This window comes from Toxotes jaculatrix, chromosome 4 (genome assembly GCF_017976425.1).
Source record: "Toxotes jaculatrix isolate fToxJac2 chromosome 4, fToxJac2.pri, whole genome shotgun sequence".
In the NCBI taxonomy this organism is placed as follows: Eukaryota; Metazoa; Chordata; class Actinopteri; family Toxotidae; genus Toxotes; species Toxotes jaculatrix.
The window spans coordinates 18,620,188-18,641,234 of NC_054397.1; the positions used below are offsets into that span (position 1 = coordinate 18,620,188).

General features: G+C 39.2%; 1 protein-coding gene across 4 annotated transcripts; it reads left to right on the forward strand.

Annotated features, from left to right (window-relative positions):
* The first annotated feature begins 553 nt into the window (after window positions 1-553).
* Window positions 554-20,009, forward strand: tmod1 (tropomodulin 1). 4 transcript variants are annotated; one of them, XM_041035983.1, is made up of 13 exons: window positions 554-841; window positions 4,845-4,927; window positions 5,084-5,161; window positions 5,644-5,780; window positions 9,063-9,219; window positions 10,397-10,513; window positions 11,799-11,888; window positions 13,357-13,487; window positions 14,059-14,166; window positions 14,679-14,822; window positions 15,366-15,510; window positions 16,583-16,682; window positions 17,865-20,009. In XM_041035983.1, the coding sequence occupies exons 4-13, from the start codon at window positions 5,658-5,660 to the stop codon at window positions 17,881-17,883; spliced, it is 1,134 nt and encodes a 377-aa protein (XP_040891917.1). In that variant the 5' UTR covers window positions 554-841; window positions 4,845-4,927; window positions 5,084-5,161; window positions 5,644-5,657; the 3' UTR covers window positions 17,884-20,009. The 4 variants fall into 4 exon arrangements, with proteins under 4 accessions (XP_040891917.1, XP_040891919.1, XP_040891920.1 ...); XM_041035985.1 differs by having other exon boundaries at window positions 5,108-5,161; XM_041035984.1 differs by lacking the exon at window positions 554-841 and adding an exon at window positions 3,671-3,961.
* The last annotated feature ends 1,038 nt before the right edge of the window (window positions 20,010-21,047 follow it).

The window sequence follows — 21,047 nt, forward strand, 5'->3', positions numbered from 1 at the left end:
ATCAGTTCACCAGAACTTTGGGTTTTCTTCTTTCGTAACCCATTAGTTATCTTAGACCCCCCCAACTTATCTTGTGACCCTTTGGAAGGGGCTCGATCCCTAGCTTGGGAACCACAGGACTAAATTACCTAGCTTTTCAAAAGAAATAAAAAAGGTTTAAAAGTAGATTCATCTACAACTGTAATGTTGTATACATAAATGCACTAGTATTCGGAATCTGTAATGTAAAATATGATTATATTTTTATGTTTGAATGCAGGACTTTTACTTTGTTAAGTAAAGGATCTGAGTACTTCCACCACTGCATTTGACATCCTGGCAGTCCCGAAACAAACCTTAACCATAAGCAAGGTCAACCAATTCAAACTAAAATTACAAAGTAGACTTGTCACCAAAACATAAAGCTTTATCATTCATTGGACTAAGTGAAAAAGAATGACTGTGTCCGATAATGGACTCAGCTCCGCTTCATGACATCACTGGAGTGACAGGGCAGCCGTGTATGTGGGGGGTGGGGGGAGGAGGAGGGGGAGGATCTCTCCCCATAAGTTTACTTTGCCCTTTGCGGGAGATGGGATTCAACCTCTGCAAACCGAGAGACGGGCAGGGACGGGGGGAGGAAAGTTCAGGAACACGCTGAAATCTGCTGAATTCGGGATTATCTGCGGGTCATGGACGGTGTCGTCTAGCGGACTTCTTGGCGGTTTCCCGGGTTGCGCGCTTGCAGCAGAGCGGACTTCGCAGTGCGACTCTAGGCGGCTCTGAAGGAAACCATATCTGGTCAAAGTATTCGTTGCTGTCACCCAGCGGGACCGTCCGGCTATAAATAGCGCTGGAGGAGGTACGGAAATATATGCAAAAATTATACTGCACAGTCAAATTAGTGGAGATCACATAGCTTTCTTCAAATAATTGGCACGGCAACAGTTTTAACATTATTTGGAGAACATTAAATTTCCGTGAGGTCGTTGAGAATAAAGGGGGGGGGGGGGGGGGGATTTTTCAGGGAAATTCAGTAAAAGGGTTTTTTTTTTTTTTTTTTCTTTTAATTTCAGTGTTTTCCTTCCTGTTGGAGAAAGTTTGACTTGAAGGCTTCCGCTTAAAGTAGTGACACTCTGCAACCCCTAAAACCAGAACCCTGAGCAGGTATTCTGCAACAGTCCTAACTTTGAACTCCTGGACACAAGTTATGTGTGAATTTTCTTCTTTGTGACTAATTTGATACCAGTGATCATAACTTAATGTAATGATTATTAGTATAATCCTCAGGTTTTACTCTTACCTCTTGCAGCCCCTAGAAACTTTGAGTTAAATGTCAAATCTAACAAAAATATTTATATTTAATTGTCTACTGACATGACATATTTGAGCCGATTACCTAAAATGCGTCACCTTGGCTTAACAAAATCACTGTTAAATGTAAAATCTGAAGTATTGTCATCATCTTGCATAATCGGGATTTCAGTCAACAAGTGCTGTGAGAGGCTGCTGATATGCTGGTTGTCAGTTCTTCTGTGACCTACATACATCACAGTAGAGCATATGGAGCTGCGTGACCTTTGTTCGTTAGTTTTCCTCTCAGTTTTGTTTAGCATAGCCCTGCATGCTCTGTTGTTGCATCTTTTTGTTCATCTCACTCTGTGCAAGTCTCAGTGTTACACAGAGTTTCACCATCTAAAACATGAACCCATGCATTCATATCAGCAGCTAAACTGAAACAACGCTCTTGTTAAGCGCCGAGACGTGTGGTAAAACATTATGACATTTTGACCTCTGCAGAATGCACAAATGGCCTGACCTCAGGTCCGGGGCAGCAAGTGAGCTGCTAGGCCCCAGATATACGACTCCATACTGGTCCCTGAAGTAGAGACTATAACAACACGGTAACCTTGTGATGGATTTAGTGTCCTCAGAAAAATGAAGGACACTTTAATGTCAGTTTTCATTTAAAAAAATTCTATAACCTCTCGTTATTCATTTTTATGACTATTTGATGATGACTCAACTATATAATGTAACACATATGGTTACAACTCAATATGACAGAAGATGGAGACACTGTATTGTGTACTAATTGATGTAGTAATCATCTATGCTCTGTTCTAATGCTAAACTTAAATCTACCGTGTAACTGGCCACCCTTACTACTGTCACAGAAGAAAACATGCACACACTGTCCTGCAGCCTGTCTCTGCCACATGCATTAAGACATGTGGCAGATAGGAGAGCAGGACAGTTGCCTCTCAGCTGTTTCCTACTGTGCCATTTCAGAGACCTGTGCAGTTCTAACAACTGCAGTCTTGTGAAAGCATTTTAAACAGTATACAGATATCAGAATTCCAGTCAAAAAAAGATTAACTGGCCCACTGTTTATCTCCTGGTCCACCTTAAAACCTGCAGTTTGCGTCTGTTTAGAAGAGGGATCTGGAGTTTGTAGCACTGATTACGTTTTTATTCATGTCGGAATCTGTAAAAAACTTATTTGTTAGTACACTATCCTTCACAGCATACAAATCTGTGAAGGATAGTGTCGGACCATCGGGGTTAAACTCATATGTTAACTGAGTTTAACATTGGCTCAGAGATGACAGCTACATACCAAGCTAAAGAAATTTTACACTAAATGTTCACGCACTACTTACCATGTAATTTGTTCATGGCAGTGTAAGCTGTTTGAAGACATTTAGCAGGAAGTCCACTGCTGTGCTCTCACTGTGTTTTATGGGCTGATTTATTTGCTGTAAGAGTTTTTGGCCACTCCGAGAGCGTGTGTGAGTTTCACAGAGATTTATGTGGCTGAAAAAAATCGCAGCTACATCAGTGTATATGCTTAAAATCACACTTAAAGATTTAGAAAGAAATCCCTGTTAAAGCATAGCATCGTACCTTTTTGTGGTGTAGAACAGATATTAGAGTTGCGATACTTTATTTTTAATTTTACCGTGAGAAAGGCCTTGCTCATGTGAGAGCAGTTGCCATGTAACATCACTTTCAAGGTTTTACACTCATCTGACTTGATTAATGGTCCTGCATCAGTGCTGCTATTCTTAGAGGCTTGAGCACTGGACAGGCCTGGTTTAGAGGGCAAGGGTCAAGTCAAGTGTTTATGACTTCATAGGGTACATTCAGACTCAGGTCATCTCTGCTTGTTCTTTCTTTCTGCCCAGTGAACGTCCTCTAATGAAGCAGAAGCTTGTAGAAATGTTATAAATACAAGCGCGGGTCTGTTTGATATCATCAGAGCAGGTCGGTGTCTTCCAGCAGACTTGCAGCATTATTTGGAGTTCAGCCCAGTTCTTCATCTTTGGTTTTGGAAACTTGTCTTGTCATGGAGCTTAGAGAAAGCAGAACAAAAGAACGGCACACTTGACCCTACTTTTTAGGAGGTTAGCCAAAACACACTTGCTGACATACTTAAGATCAAAAAGAGCTCAAATCTGTACCCCTTGAATGCTGAATATCTCGCACTTTGGTTTTTTTTTTGGTGTTTTTTTTTTGTTTTTGTTTTTTTTTTATCAAAACTCCATCTCAACCCTTTTCTGCCTAATTTGAGTTCATTACATCCAGGTTCAGTAAAGTTATTATTAGTCTTGTCATGTGGGGGTCTATCAGCAGCAGCTCACCACCAAGTCTCAAACCCTGACCCGGAGTTTTAAGGAACCAGGCTGTAGCGGCAGCACGTATGCCGAGCATTTGGTGTTGTGACCCACAAATGTTCCGCTACAGCTCACCCATCATCAGTCATCTAATCCCACAGCCAAGACTCTGTCCTGCCATATAGAGAGTTAGAGTGAGACAAACAGATCTAGAGTTTCTCCACGCTGCCAACTGAGAAAGAAAGCATGAGAAAAACACATTTCTGCACAAGATATTTGGTTTATCCGGAGTTGACCTTTATCCTTTTCTGCAGAGTGCTTTGAGAGGAAAAGCAGAGCTGCATTCTGACACTGCTTCATAGCAGGTAGGTCAGCAACAGGATATAATACTGGGAGGAAATGGAGCATTAGTTTAGACAGACAAAATGACAAGTGAACAGGTGAAAACTTTGCCGATTGGCAGTTTATCCTTTGCCTAATTGTTACTGGTAGTGACTTCAGATGCTTTTTGCCTTTTTTACTTATGAGAAACATTTTCACAACACTTTCTATATCACTCAAAGGACGTACCAAGCCAACCAATCAAACAGAACAGGCGTGTGTCCATTTTCATACTAGAACCAACACAACTGTTTTTATTACAGCAAGGATTCAGTCAATATACAATGCAATTATGGCCTCTAAACCAGGGTTATCCCTAAACGTAGGCCAGATGACCAACCTACAACAATCTGTCACTTTTTTCCTGCTTTAGTTAGGTTTGAAAATGCAAATCCATTTGACTTGGTTCTCGACATTACTCTTCTACCAGCTGGCCAAACTCTGCCACGTGCAATTTGAATATTAGAGGAATGTGAAACAGAAAAAAATAATCTTCATTGCATCTGCAGTGAAAACAGCCTCAGATGGTCTGTAAAGGTTACATTCTACCACAAGCATTTAAAAAGTAACAAAGTTCAACAAGGAGCTACTAAAAACTGCAAAACAGGTTTTATGGCCTGACATAAAAAAAAAAAAAAAGAAAAACACTGTTTACAACAAGATCTTCTTTTCCTTGCTTCTGTTGCTATCCTGTCAGTTACTCTAGGAAGAAGCGGAGACTGAGGGAAGAAAAAAAGAAGAAAAAGGAAAACAAGCAGTGGAATATGATGTTTTATTTCTCTGTCCTCAGCTGACTTGGAGTATCTATTGCCTTCTAATTCTGAAACCTATTAATCTCTCTTCACTCTCTGCTCCTGCCTCCTCCAGGTCTCTCTCTGTTTCCCAGGAGCGCTACAGGCACTTGGCTGCCTTTGCTGTTATTTTGCCCCTGAGCTGGGGGGGTCATTGAGGTGAGTGCAGTCAAGTTTTTACGAGAAAGAGCAGCCTCGACTGACGATTGCTCCGTGTATATCTGCCTTTCTGTCTTTTGCCAGTGGACCCTTTAAACACTGTTATTCCACCATTAATTTTATTGCTGTGTTCTTACTAGTTGTCTCCATCCACAGATATCATTTTGTCTCAAACCCCAGGGTCTTCCAGGCTCCGGATCTACGTTTTGTCTTTCGCGTGGAGGGGTTGGAAAGGTAAGGCAACCATTGGAATACCTCTCAAATCCCTTCTTTGTGTTTGTATAGTATAAACTTACCTCTGCAATGCTGAAACTCATACCTCAGACACATCCCAGAAATCTAAACCTTTCAAAGAGAATACAAGACAAAAGATAATGATAGAAGTAAATTGTTAATTAAAAAGTTAATTGCTAAATATATCACCTACAAGTACAAGTACAATATCAAGTACAAGACATTTAAATTTAAGGTTGATATAGTAACATACTGTGAAAGCAAACTCTCACTGCCAGAAATTAGATGAAAGTTGGACAAAATATATAGTGTTTTGTTTTTTTTTTTGTTTTAATGGGGTAAAATCATGTTGTACCTGAAGCTCACCATTTAGCATTGCTGATATTTGATGTCGGTGGTGACAGTTTTAACTTTGTGTATCAGTGCTTCTTGGAAGAGTTTGTATGCATGTCATGCTGAAGTGTCTTAAACCATGTTTCCAGGTGAGCTGTCCATCATGTCGGTGTTGAAGAAGGAGATGGAGAAGTACAGGGACATAGATGAGGACGAGCTGCTGAAGAAACTCTCAGACGAGGAGCTGCAGCGGTTAGAGGATGAATTAGAGGAGCTGGATCCTGATGTGAGTTTATAATATAACGTCCATAAGAAGCTGTTCCTGTCACTGTGTTGGTGTCAGAGGAGAGTTATGGGGTCATACAGGCTTAATAAAGCCCCCATGTTGTAATATACTGTAGCACACTGTACATTACTACAGCTGCATGTCCTTGTGTTTTCATTTGAATTGATGTTAGCTGTTTCTAGCCAGTCAAACTGTGTTACGTGCGAAACATTTTAATGCCCTTCAACATACGCACGAGTAAACAGCTATAATGTAAATAGTGTTAGTTCAGGGGCAGCTGATGGACTGTGCTTTGAATGCTGTGTGGGCAAAACCAGCTATTCCAGAGCCTACTAACATGCAGTTAGTGTTACTGTGCAATGTGACCATTAGACTGGTTAGAGTTTATTTTCTCATATTCACTGTTATCAAACTAACGATGATGTATGGAGTTTGTATGATGACCCACAGTCTTTGGCTCAAGCCATATATTTTTTACAGTATCGTACAATTTATCTATGACAAAGATACAGAGAGAAAGGTTACATCCAAATAAAACTGTCACAATTATCCAGTTGTAGAAACTTTAAAACTGTTGTTTGAGGGCGTACAATTATTTGGCCAGAACTGTAAGAGCTGGAATGAAAGAGTAATAAGTGATTGCCTCAGTAAAAGTAAGAGACAGCACATTAACATAAAATAGAATTTAAACAGTTGGAGATTTGTACAGTACATACATATACACACACATACAGTATATATATATTTTAGGGCTTGATAGAAAATCAACAAAATTCTGATGATATATTTGTTGTTTAAGCCTTTAATTGAGCAAAAATGCAAAACTGGCAGTTAGCAGTTAGCATTTTTTAACTTTGGTTATTAAAGCTATGTGAAACTAAGCAAACAGAGATATGTGACTGATTCTGTCACATTTAGTCAGTATCTCTCTTTTTTTTTTCAACGGAAGGCCACGTGGTGTGTCGTGGTACACTGCAACAGTTATACTTGTTTGTAGTTTCTGTTGATTTTTATGACGTATGAAGTTCAACATTTGATTCATCCACCACCAGCTTTGGTGCATCATGGGTGGGGGTGGTGACAGCAGCTGTAGTAGCTTTCAGATGAATGTTGAACTGCTCATAAAGAGACTGGATTCTCCCTCAGTGCCAAGGGGATGACTGGAAGGGTATAATCTGCAGGACTCTGTGTGTGTGTGTGTGTGTGTGTATATATGTGTGTGTGTGTGTGTATGAGACTGATGCCATTACTGGATGACCGGAGGGACTCCATGACGTAGACAGAAGAAAACAGTGCATGTTTGTGCCTGTTTATGAGGGTAACCTGTTACACAACAGTAAAGTGCCCATTTTCTTTGAAGCGCAGTGTAACCTTCCCAGCAAGGCTTCCCACATCAGTTCCAGTAAGCCACTGAAAAAGCTCCACCATATTAGACAAAAAAAATACAACAACATGTCTGCCAGCTGCACTGTGGGTGCAGAGAGATTAATGTATTGTCAATCATCTAGAGAACATTTTGTGTTTTAGTACATACAGTACTGTGACTGTGTCACAGTCATGTGCTTAGCTCTACAGCTTGGACTGTTTACTTTCACTGAGACACCATGGTCACATCCTTGTGGCTCTCACTTGAAAGCTGAGATTAGTTACATGTTTAGATTGCAGCTCTAAAGTCTGGTTTTAGTTCAGAATAGATTAATGCAAATCATAGGTAGGCTCAGATTACTGGTAACATTTCTTAATATCACGGAAAGTGACAATTTTGTCATTTTTCACTCTCTCACATAACTTAAAGCTGCAAAAATAACATTATTACTAACAGTTGTACCCTCTTTCTGTTCATTGTTTACTGTTTTCTCATTATTCTCACTTTCACTACCAACCTGCCCAGCTACACCCGCTGCATGTGTAAATAACCAACTGTGTTGTGTTCTCAACTTTTTTTTGCTGCCACCAAAATCGGTTATTGCAGGTTCTGAACATGTTACAGGCATGTTCTCGTAGATGACTGGAATTACAGGGAAAAGGTAGAGGAGGAAGTACAGTTAGAAAGGACAGGAGGGAAAGACAGAGTCATGCAACATGCTGTGCCTGAGTGTAAGAGCCCAGTTATCTACAGCTGATACAACTGTGTGACATAAAAAGCTTGGCAGTGATGGTGTGATATACCCTTGGCTTTACTATAAATACTACTGTAAGTCACATGGACGTTTATGGACCACTACTGGATGAGCTGAATGAGAGCAACAGTGTGGGAGAAAGTTTTTTTTGTTTATCTGCTGCTTTGTTTGTATTGTGTTTTGTTTTGGTTTGGGTTTTTTTTGGAATCTTCTGATTAAATGAGAGAGAGGGTGAAGGCAGATGAATAAGAGTGAGAGAGACATGGAGCTATGAGGAGAGAGAGGCCTTTAAGTGCTGAGAGAACGGATAAGATATGAAGCTATAAGTAGCACTTTGAAGAGATTGGTTGATTGAAAATAACTTGGTGTGCAGCACAGCTCTGGGAAATGTCTTGGTCCTGTGCTGGTCTGTGAGTAGAGATAGGAACAGATGTGGGAATTACATTAACCAGAGCAGAGATTCTGCACCAACATCTCTGTGTCTATCTCACTTTGCTCTAAAACTGTAATCCTTTAGTTGTATCTTTGTTGTCTCTCTCCTAAAAAGTTATTCAATAGATGATATCACATGAATTCTGGCATGAATTCTTCTTTTAATGGTATTGTTAATGAACACCTGCAACATATATGAAAAATGATTTTTGAACAAGTTTATTTTAAGCCTCATTATTACTAATTTACCTTGGACTATCTTGGACTACTTTGTTTGGTAATTGTATTGTCTTATTACTTCTTATTTTCATAGATAAATATAGAGAACTCATTGCATCATATCGCATCACATCATTTTTAATGTATAGCAGTACAGTAAGTTACTGGTTTCCTAAGTTTCAAGAATCTTTAACTGTTAAATCTTAAGAATAAAGAAGGTTAAAGATTTACTCCAACCAAGAAAGGTCTCTTTCATTAACGTCACCACAAACCACGTGAAATCAGACTTCACACAGAATTTGTTCCTCATGCCAGTCGGAATGCTGCTCAGAAAGACTGCGGTCATGATGTTGGGGAGAAATATGATTGAGATTTCTGTTTTATTCAGTATTATTGCTGTAACAAGAAAGAAATCCTTGACTAGTTTGTTCTTTACTGTTCTGCACTGCAGTTGCAAGGTATTATTCCAATTACCCCCTAGCCCTTTTAAATTATGTAAATTCCTGTCCAGAATGCTTTGTTGCCAGCTGGGTTGCGGCAGAAGGACCAGACTAAGAAAGCTCCGACAGGAACGTTTCAGAGAGATAACCTCCTGGCTCATCTGGAGAAACAAGCCAAAGAGCATCCTGACAGAGAAGACCTAGTGCCCTTCACGGGGGAGAAGAGAGGTGAGAACTTGTTTTCTCATAGTGAATCTGCTTAGATAAAAAGGTGGCTTTGTCTGGCTCAAAACATTGTTTTTTTTATGCAGGGAACAAATGACAAGAACATTGAATGTCAACGCTGTTTGTTTTCCATGAATGTTAAAGGTAACTGAGTTATCCAAGTATGTGAGCTGAGGAGAGGGTAGACTCTCTTACTCCCGAGAGAGAAAAAATTATAAATTGATGGAAATCTGAGGTGTTTATGAGTACAATCATTTTTTTTTTATTTCCTAATGGATGATTGGTTCAAAAAGACCACCCCTCAGCAAGCTTGTCAGTAAGCCAGCACCAGTCTAGTGTGGACACAGAGGTGTGTGATGGATGGTGAGAGATACCAGACATCCCTATGCGAAACTCTAGAAGGTCTCCTTGCTGTCACTTTCATCATGATCTTCTTTGCTGGTGTTACGGCCTTGCTGCTGCAGTCTGTCTTGTGCACTTAAAAAACCCCAGACATTTATTTATAAACGTTTGTAAAACTACAGGTGGGGAAAGTAAGTTAGTAACATCCAGAAAAGACACAAAACTCTGGATCTTTTCAGTCAGGCATAGTGACGACAGCCGGTGGTCAGGTGTGACAGGAAGGGATACTCACCTCAGACGCCTCAGCTGTTATGTAAGAGAGCTGGTTTGGGTAACAGGACTGACATCTGCCTTTCATCTCTTTGTGATATTTCACCTTAGTTTGACATTTCCATTTTCAGCACATACTGATGTATTTCAATATGAGCTCTTTAACAAGTTAGTGGCCTTTGTTGTCTTTGTAATTCCTTCTGATTACTCAGGAAAAAAAAATTTGCCTATGTGAAGGTGAAAGGTCACAACAATAATTTTTCTATCATGGTTAGATATACTGTCTTCGTACCAACTGAACTGTGTCTGGTTAGCACTGATGCCACATTCATTTCTGACTCGTAAAAAGTGTTAATGTCAACATCTGAGTCGCAATTACGATTGACTTATACTTGCAGCTGCTAGAGCTGGATACCTTATTAGTACATGGGCTTAGGTGACTTCATGTAAATTCTAGCAAGGCTCCACCCGACCGACCTGAGCAAATGTCATTAGCTAAGATGAGGGTGCTAATAGTAGTATTTTGTAATGTTAAATCTAATGAATAATCTATTGAATTATGTTGTAGGGAAAGCCTGGGTGCCTAAAAAGAGGGTGGACCCTATCATAGAGAGCGTGACTCTGGAGCCAGAGCTAGAAGAAGCCCTAGCTAGTGCTACTGATGCTGAACTGTGTGATATTGCAGGTAACACACACACTCACGCCTTCACATACATCTCCTCACAGACACGTTTGCTAAAAGCCTGAGGCTTATTGGTTTCCTCTGACTTTCACCATGTATACACAAAAATGTGGATCAGCTATAACTGATTTTTACCAGGATTTTATCTTTCACACACCAGAAAGAAAAATGAACATTACAGTTTTTTGATTTAGCTTTTTTGTTTGTTTCATTTGTTTTTATCATGTTTATTTTCTAAAAAGAAATATTGAAAAACTAAAATGAACAGAAAACACAAAGCCTCTGAATGAGACTGAACAATTTGTAGTGTTGAATTTCCTAAAATGCAGGTGTCTGATTATTTCTTCACCTTCATCTCCTGCACATTATCACTAATCAGTCTCAGCACACCATCTCACCTTTAACTAGCCCTTGTCAATCAACTTTTCCTCACTTTAACTCTTCTCCATCTCCTCTGGCACTCCTTCCACCTTCCCTCCACCCTTCCCCTTCATCTCCCCATCAGTCCCTCCATCTTCTCCACCTCCTCCATTCCTGCTGGATCTCTCTGTTCGCTAGCTGAACACCATCCAGGGTATCCGTGGACTGCACAAAGTGTTTGCATGAAATGATTCTAGTCCTCTGTCATGTTCACGTTGTTGGCTTGTGTTAAACAGACATTTGGCAAAACCAGTGCAGCTCAAACTCACAGCCAGACAGATGTCAGTAACCATACATGCATTACACAGGAGTATCACAGAGTCTGTGTGATGCATGGCAAATTTCATTACTGTGGCAAATATTTTGCTGCATGTACAAACCTTAAGTCTGTTGCCATGATGTGTCCATGACTGACAACATACACTATAAATGGTCTTCATGGTAAATCACTCCATGATTTATACACTGCAGGTAAGAGTGATGAGGTCTGAAAGTCATTAATAATAATAATAATACCAGGGTTTTAAGACCGTAAAATGCAAGTTATGGTATAGTAATGTTATGAAAGCCATTTTTACAAAATGTGTTCACATTTAGCAATTTAGCTCAGGTATGGCCGCAAAACCAAAGCTGGTACATATTTCCTATTAAACTACTGCACTTGAAACCTTACAGCATATGACTGCTTGATTGTTGACACCAGGAGTGTCAGGCTTGACTTGCTTGCAGCGCTGCAGGTGCTTTCGTGCTGTCTGTATTAGCATGGTGGTCCACTGTATGGAGCTTCTCTGTCTCTCTTTCTTTTCTGACCCTTCATTCATTTCCTTTGTTCTCTCCGTCCTCACTCCGTCTCCTTTCTCTCTTTCAGCCATCCTGGGCATGCACACCCTGATGAGTAACCAGCAGTACTACGAAGCCCTGGCCAGCAGCACCATAGTCAACAAACAAGGCCTCAACAGTACATAAAACACACACACACACACACTTGCACACATGTACCAAAACGTACTGTTTGTTACTGTGTCTTGATTTGGCAAAATCTGTCTGCTGCATGAGCTGTCACTTCACTTGATTCAAACACAGGGATTGTGGTGCGGGGATTTTCAAGAAACAAGTAAAAGTACCTTGAAGTACAGCAGATCACATGGCTGGTTTAAAGAAAAAATATCACCTCATTCTGGAAAAATGTTGAAGTTGACTTGGATTGAAATCCAGTGAAATGATCTCATCTTGGCAGAATGTTGGTTTATTTTACCAAAGATAAAAGGCTCAGTCTTTTTTCTTTTTTTTTTTTTGCACTTAATTTGTGCACAAATACAGTTACACACATTAAAAAGTAAATAAGCAGATAAAACTAAGTGTATACAGACACTCATACATTGTCCTATAGATCCTGCAGGAACATCATTCATATGTGTATCTTTCTTACACTTCACAGTGTAAACGATTGGATTCTGAAATTACTTTCATCCCCGGTCATCACACAGTGACACATACATATGCCCGCACACACACCCACACGTAAACCTTAATGAACCATTGTTTATCTTGAATGGTGGCTCGTCCTATAGATTCTCCTTAAGCTCTAAACAGTCAGAGTCAGAGTATCTCACTTCCAAATATGACCATCTCACAAAAAGAGAATCAGCTGTGAACTGAACTGAATCACCTGCTGGCATTGTCATTCGCTTTGTTTTCAAAGCTGAGTACAAGACAGTACATACAAAATGTTTATACTGCATGTTTGAAGGGAAATTCATGATATTACATAGTGTAAATTGGACAGTTTTGCAAACTAGTGTAAATTCTTTTGTTGGTTCCTCATATTGTTGTTGTTTAGCTCATTTTCTTGAAAAAATAATACGCTCTGACCAAATGGCTGGTCCATGTTTGTAACTTACTGAATCTTACAACCTTATTTGCTGTCTAATACTTATACGTAAAAGAAAACTGTTGATACATCAGAAGATAAACTAAAAAAAAAAAAGTTAAAATGTATTTTAGGGATTTTGTAAGTTAAAGATGACGTGCCCTGAGAAGGTTCACTTCTAATACAGCAGAGATCCTCATAACCAAGAGCAGTATTCTGCTCAGTAGTACTGTGATCACTGACTGTGGGGAAAAATATTTTACTTTCATGAATAGTATAGAATGCTATGCTTTGTTTGGCAAGCACTGTGGGCAGATGTGTTAACAGACTCTCGAGCAATCAGCTATCCAGTTGATGCTGTTTATAACGTTCAGTGAAGTACGTTTAGAAATTGGCAGACTTACATTCTTAATGAAGACATGTGTCAAGTGGGGAAAAGATCACACACGTACATTTTAAGGACTAAGATTTACTCAGATTAGACCTTGAGCAGAGAGGTTCTGTCTCTCTGCAGTCTGCTGCTCTACCAAAACAGTGTGATTGTGTTGTATCCCAGGTGTGATCCAGTGCACCCAGTATAAACCAGTCCCTGATGAGGAGCCCAACTCCACCGATGTAGAAGAGACCCTTTTGAGAGTGAAGAGGAACGACCCTGACCTAGTTGAAGTCAACCTCAACAACATTAGGGTAAGAGCGTGTGTTTGTGTGTGTGAATATTACACACATTATATGAGGATAACAAGAGAGGATATGAGCTTAATGCTTTATTTCTAAATTCAGTATCACCAGGATTTGATTTTTTTTTTTTTTTTTTTTTTTTTTTGGATATTCTGTTTCAGCTAAAATTTATTCAAGTAGAAAGTCTGTCCCTAATAATTTTTTCTACTTCTTAAACTTGAACAAGCCAAACTTAATAAAAAGTAATATCATGTTTGGTGACATGTATCTTTCAAAAGCAGAAACAATCTAACTTTGGTGCACAAAATGTAGTTTTCATATTTTAATTTTATTTATATATATATTTCATATTTAAATCAAATAATATATTTGAAAATATGAATATACTGACACATAAGGCTTTTCATGAACCAAATGAAGTAATGCTTCTGTTATGACAAATTTTGGATTTTGCATGAAGAACATACATTTAATGTTGTTGGTTTTTTGTTTTGTTTTTTTGGAGCTGAGCATAAATAGTAAATGAAACAGAGCATTTACTGAACTGTGGTATTTTGGTGCTGTGCTTTTCTGTACACAGAACATCCCCATCCCGACTCTGAAGGCGTACGCTGAGGCTCTGATGAAGAACACTGTGGTGGAGAGGTTCAGTATCGTAGGAACCAGAAGCAATGACCCCGTAGCGTTTGTAAGTCACAGCTGTAACATTGTTTTGCTCCATCTGTCTGAAATAGAAGATCTAGATTAGCCAAGTTAAATGTGTTTGGTGGTTTTAATTAGATTGATCGAGTTATGGGCAGCAGTGTTTCTAAAAATAAACCATTTGTGTGTTATGCTGTTCTGAAACTCCAACTCTGTCTTTTAAAAGAAAAAAAAAAAAAAAAAAAAAAAAAGATTCAAGTATCTTTATACTTCAGTTCAAATTTTCTTTTTTGCCTCCAAAATGTTACTTTCTCAACTGGTCATATATTGTATTTTAGATCATATTTTCATAAATATAAATAATAACTTGTGTTGCATATAATCCCTTTACCACTTCCCACTTTTTTTTTACTATCTAATAACACATATGCATCACTGAGTCTCACAGAGATGGTGATGTATCCCTTATTCTGAATGAACCAGGTGCAGGATTATAGAACAAATGGCTGCAAAGCAATGAGCGAATTAAGCTTCATCATGTGCTGCGTGTTTCCTCAGGCCCTGGCAGAGATGCTGAAGGTGAACACGACGCTGAAGAGCCTGAATGTTGAGTCCAACTTCATCACAGGGACTGGAATCCTGGCCCTCATAGAGTCACTGCAGAATAACAGCACGCTACTGGAGCTCAAGATAGACAATCAGGTACCAACACAGAAACGCGCACACATGCAACCCACTTGCTTAGAGTACTTGCAGACTCATGCACACTTACCATGCACAAAACTATGTGTGTGGGTATGTGTGTCAGGTAGTGCACACAGGCACCATCTTTGCCACTTCAGTCTAATGCTCCTGGATTGCACTGTGATGTGTCACACTGCGTAGTCATACATCCGTGACTCACTGCTCGCCTGTTATTTCAGCTTGTTGAATGACTCATTTTTTCATCTCTCACCTTTATCTGTTATGTCTTTGCCATTTGTCTCCATTGATTGATTAACTGAAATGATATAAAATGGAAATTGTAAAAACAGGTCACCCACTGCCGCTTCATCCTCCGTTATCAGATCAGCCTGTTTTCTGTAGACTCGTCCTTGTCTCTTTTGTCTTTTATTTTTCCCTTTTTTCTAACGCTCCCATCTCTCTACTACAAACCTTTTACTTTTTTTTTTTTTACCCACTTTTAATCCATCTCTTCCTATCTCACCTCCTCCATCCCTCACACGCTCTTTTTCCAAACTCCAGAGTCAACCGCTAGGCAACAAGGTGGAAATGGAGATAGCCAGCATGCTGGAGAAAAACACCACGCTGTTGAAGTTCGGCTACCATTTCACCCAGCAGGGCCCACGCCTCCGAGGCTCTAACGCCATGATGAACAACAACGACCTGGGTGGGTTACAGACACACACACACATGCATTTGATAGCGCAGATGCAGCTTTGAGGCTTATGAACACACACATATAGAACAACAGAACAGGGGACATGACAAAAGTCCTTGGGTTGAACTCAAAACTGATAACATTTCAGGTACATACTGTATTTGATGATTGATTTAACTCACTATGCTTTAGTCAGTTACATAACTAACACAGTCTTTCAGTAGTATTGCATTTGGCAGGGCTCGTTGTTACGTGCGTCAGCGCTGACACTCTATCTTCACTATATCTCCTTGAGCTCTACTTTAATCAGACTCTAATAGAAGAATCAAGAGTGATATCATCGGCTAGGAAGCCCCAGCCAATCAAAACACTGCCTTCCTAAGTTATGACATCAGCACTAAGAAAAGACTGTTTGCATGGGAGAGAGGACAAGAGGAAACTAATGGAGGAAATGTTTCGTGCACATGGCACTAGATATTTAGGTTAGTGTTATATTTGCAGATTTAATTTCATTAAATGTTTTCATTTTACACACAATATAAAAAAACAGAGGAGCTGAGTTAGTTAGTATTTATGTTTGGTTTTGGATTAGTTGCAAGAGCGCTGCACAAAAAGTGTTCCGACGCAGATTCATTAGTGTCAACAAGCTGGTGTCATGTCAGATTTTGTGAGATGCCTTTCTCTAAAACCATGCAACACTGACTGTCCGTCGTGTCCTCTTTGCTTGTATTCTTGCCTGAGTAAAGGCAAGTGGTTCTTGAACTTAAACAATAACCTGTTCAGTGTTTTTAAATGTGTGTGTGTCCATGTGTTTGCTCTTGAACCTTCTATGATAATTAGTTTTAGGTTACAGGATGAGGATAAGTGCGTTAACTGTTGCCATTTTGATTGTGTTCTCCTCAACCAGAGGTTTTTACAGGACTAGGATTACATGGAGGATTATGATCATTATGTGTTCAGGTTATGGTTTCTTTTGTTTCTGATATTTCCATAGTCTGCTTGTATGGTGTCACAAACCATTTGAAGTTGAGTGTATTTGTCATCATTTGTGGTTAATTTTTCCTCCCCCATCATCTTTAAGCCCGGGTCGTCAGGTCAGAGTCGGACGGCTCCTTCACCCTCACTCTGTCTGTCCCTGAGCTGGAGAGAGCCTTCGGGAAAAAGTTCAAGTCCAAGACTAAGTAAAAAAAAAAAAAAAAAAAAAAAAAAAACAGCACCGTTTGACCGCTAAGCCTTACCTTTCTTCTGCCAACGTCTCCTAGTTCTTTTCCAGACCACCAGATCTGCTGCCACCTCCTGTCATACTCCATTGGAGTTTATGTTGCTTCTTCACAGCACCTATCGTCACTTTGCTTCTTTTCCTCTTCTAGTTATCTCTTTGCGAGGGCCAATGACAGTGCCTCCCAAATTTAGCTGTTGCTCTTTGGTCCCCGCTGTTGTCAGATTTCTTTTTGGGGCATTTTTGTGCCTTTATTTGATAGTGCTATAGCGAGACAGACGGGGAATTGAGAGGAAAGAGAGCAGCTGCTCTTCTTTAAGGGAGTAGTCGAACCAGGGAGTTGCTCAAATTCAGTTCAATGAGGCAACAAATGGGGAAATTTTGATGTCTACTATATCGAAAACATAACATATCACAAAAAAAAAATCATAGATCACTTTCCTTTTTCTCAGCAAAAGTAAACTCACATAAATTATTGCAAGACTAAAATAATGTACTTTTGAAATGCAAAAAAAACAAAAAAGTACAGATAAGATTAAGTTTGCAAAATGGACATAAAAATGCAGAACAGAGGCAAGCACAGGTTTAAAGTGCAGCTATATGCGCAAGACACTGATGCCTGAACAACATCCACTGTATGCCTCTTCTGTCTGAGTGTGAAATCTGATTGTTCTGGATGAAACTGTCCCTTTTTGCTTGCCGTAGCAGTTTCTGGGAGCTCTCTCTTCTTTTGGCTGTACTGTGAATCTGCAGAATCCTTCATGGACTTTATCTGTGTCCATCTGCCATCTGCATCTTTTTACTCTCCGGAACTTCCTGCTCCCCTGATCTGGTATTTTTATTGGACCTGCATTGTCTCATTTCCTTTTCATCCACTTGTAGTAAAGTTGCTGTAACTTTGATCTTTTCTGCTGCTTTCGGTTGCCTCTCTTTTTGCTCTATGTGAAGTAAATAAGGCAGGCCAACCTTGCTCTGCTTTAACTAAAGATTGTGATGATGATGAACCTGTTTCTCTAATTTTTCTTCTTCTCCTTGTCTCCCTCCCTTCCTCCTCTTCCCTCATCCTTTCACCTTTCTTTCCTCTTCATCTTTTATTCTTTCTTCTCTTCTTCCTGGGCCCCTCCATCCTCCTCTCCATCTATAGTAAGAAAGAGAAGGCTTGAGGGAGGACCAATCTTCCCTAAGTGTCGGACGAATGTGTAGAAACCAGGGTTATCCTTCAATTTCCTGTTCCCCCTCGAGCCCCATCATTTTTCCGGAACCTGGTCTCGTAAACCCTCTTCAGCCTCACAACGTACCCAGAGGACCATGACCACCACGTCAGGTTCAGCTGTTTAGGGTTTGGAGAAAAACTTTTTGTTTTCTAGACTTTTTTAATAGATATTAGAGGATCCAATGCAGTGTCCTGAGCTTTCAGTGCATGCAAAAAGTCAGATTGGTACAATGTTTTTTGTGCTCTGAATCTGTATTTTGACCTGGGTTCTAGGCTGCCAGCCATAGCTTACTCTGTCATCTTGAATCCTTTAAAATCTCATGAAGTGTCTGGATTGTACAGTAAAAGGGGGGGAAGTTTGGTTTTGAGTGAGGGCCGATTTGAAAGGTGATGGGCCACTTTTAGCAACCCCTTTTCCTATTGAGTTGAATGAATTATCATTATTATTATTATTATGCTGTAAATGATTGTGCTGTCATTACTGTTGTTCCCAACAGTTTCGGATGCTGTTTCAAGGTCGGCATACAAGGTATTTTCTACAAATTACACACTAAAGACAACGGCCCGTTTTAATTTGACCGACAAAATAAAAACAAAACAATGAGTAATACTGTAATGTCACATTTTAACCAGGTCATGAAAATCTGATGTTATAGACTTTTTTTTCCTATTCGGTCCAAACAGTATTTTTGTGACTCGCTGTCCTCAGTAGCAATGCAGATTCTTCAGTAACAGACAGATTTATAAACCTGGGTACTGTGAGATTTGTTGCTATATACAGGATATATTTATTTGTGACAGACCTGGGAAAGAGTCAGAATCCATTCAGATGCTTGACTGCTTACTACTTTACTACTTACTACTATAACTTGGATCGATTGTGCTGGATAATGTTAATAACAAGTGTAAAGCATGTTGCTGTAAATGAAAATGTACACTCTAATTACACATTACACTGTTACAATATCCACCAATTCAAGTTTTATTCACTGAAATCAGATATTCTATGAACCCACTATAAAACATCCAACAAACACCATTTTGTTAATAACCGACAAGTATTTGAATGTATTTCTGCTACACTTTCAACCAGGTCTGGTTTGTTGATTTTTGTGTTTGTTTATTTTTATTTACTGGAGCTAAAAATTAAGTGTGTTTTAATATGAAATGGTTGGTACTGTTGATTTACTGTTTATTACAGGTTTCACATGAACGCCTCAATCCAGGTTTGGAGTATTTCAGTCAGACACAGATTTAAAAACACAGGGAACCTCTAATGTCTTCACAGCTGTCAGGTTTTACAGATGCATTTTATTTAAAGAAGGAAATGGGAAACAGACAATTTGCAGTTTCAAAATGTTTGTTACCTGTGGCAGGTCTCCAACAACCAACTATATGCTGGCAATGATAAACGCTTCTGTATGTTCGGCAGTACTTCTAACAGCACAATGAGGGGAAAAAAGAAGGGTTTACTACTGTCTAAGCAGGAACTAGAGCTAAAACCTTTGCTGTCTCCAGTCAAAATCCCCAGCAATGGTCTGGACTCTTGTTAGTCTTTTTGATGGCTCAAGATGAAATGGATCTGTATTTCCTGCTGAAAGCAAATGGATAAACTATCAGTTGCAGACTTGAAGGTAAAACTGTTCGTACATCCATATTTCCTTCATGTGAACAACTGTACCTGATACTGACACTCAGAGATTAAAACAATAATAATAATAATAATAATACATAAATACATAAATAAAAATGAAGTCTGACAGCATGTTAATGGGTTATACAACCCATTTAATGTTATTTCATACAGTATCACTGCTTTGTTTTTTACTCTTTGGTCAGTGCTGTTGTTCAGCAAGGGGTAATTATGGATGTAAACATTTGTAAGACAATAAGAAACTGAAAGCTAAAGGGGGGTGAGGACTGCCACTCACAGTCTTTGTGTGTCCCTGTTCTTTTCTTCTGTTTAGAGTTTTCTGATATTTTACTGCTTGACTGTGTTTTGTTAGATAGTTCACCTTTTTTGGGTTGAATTTTTGTTTATGGGATAAATAAAGCTTGAAAATAATATTTCCACAATGTCCTTGTGCTTAAACTTTATTTACATTTGGTTGGACATTTTTACCTGAATATGTGAGGTGTGGTGTTCTCCCATTTAATGACAACAGTGACACTCAGTGGCTAAATGGAAGAAATACACCACATCATCTTGGTTGGATTGTCCATGTGTCACTACCACATATTGTCCTCATCAGACCAAGAATAGCACTACACTTGTAATATTTTGTTTTATTTTCTTTTAATGATGGTTCTCTTCTGTTTATTTTTCAGTGTACAGAGTTCTCTGCTCACAATATTCTTGTTCCCAGTGAAGAACTGCTGTGTCAGCTCATCTACTGTGTGAAGGTATGCAGAGGTGGCAGAGTTTTTAAACTGTATGTGTCTGAAGGGACAGCAGTAGTTCAATTTTGTGTGTCACACTGGACACTGTGAGGTTTCATGACACTGCAGTGCAAAGTCTCTTAATGAGTTCATTTTTTTTAAATTTACTTTTAAATTTACTCATGTTCAGGTTGCACATGTCTCTGTAGTCAATGTTTAGACTGGGTTTGTCACACAAAACCTTTTTATCTGTAGGACCAGGATATTACTGTAGGTATGATTAAAATGAAAGCCAAGATATGAAACAATAAAGTATAAAGTATTTTGTAATTTATGACTTGATGCACTGCAGCAATTTAACTTTATTTATAGATTGTTTAGTTGTACCTGTTCTTTTTTCCATCCTTGTCACAAAAAACGTTACTCAAATTACTAATGTCTTAGGATCTCTGAATAATTTGAGAGTGTAATTCAGCGCTTTTTAATAAGACAGTGTTCTTTACCATAGGCCTTTCACACAGCAGATATTTGTACTTCATAGTAGGAAAATCACAGGCGTTAACATTAATGTTGGCACTGTTCTATTCAAGTACACTATGCTAGGACTCTGAAACAGAATTAGCTAAACACTTACATCTCTGCTTCTCCTACTGTCAAATGTCTTACTTATTCATTTGTGAAAAAGGCCTATAGCAGACTTGAGGCACTCATGAACTCTTTTTCACACAGGCCTGA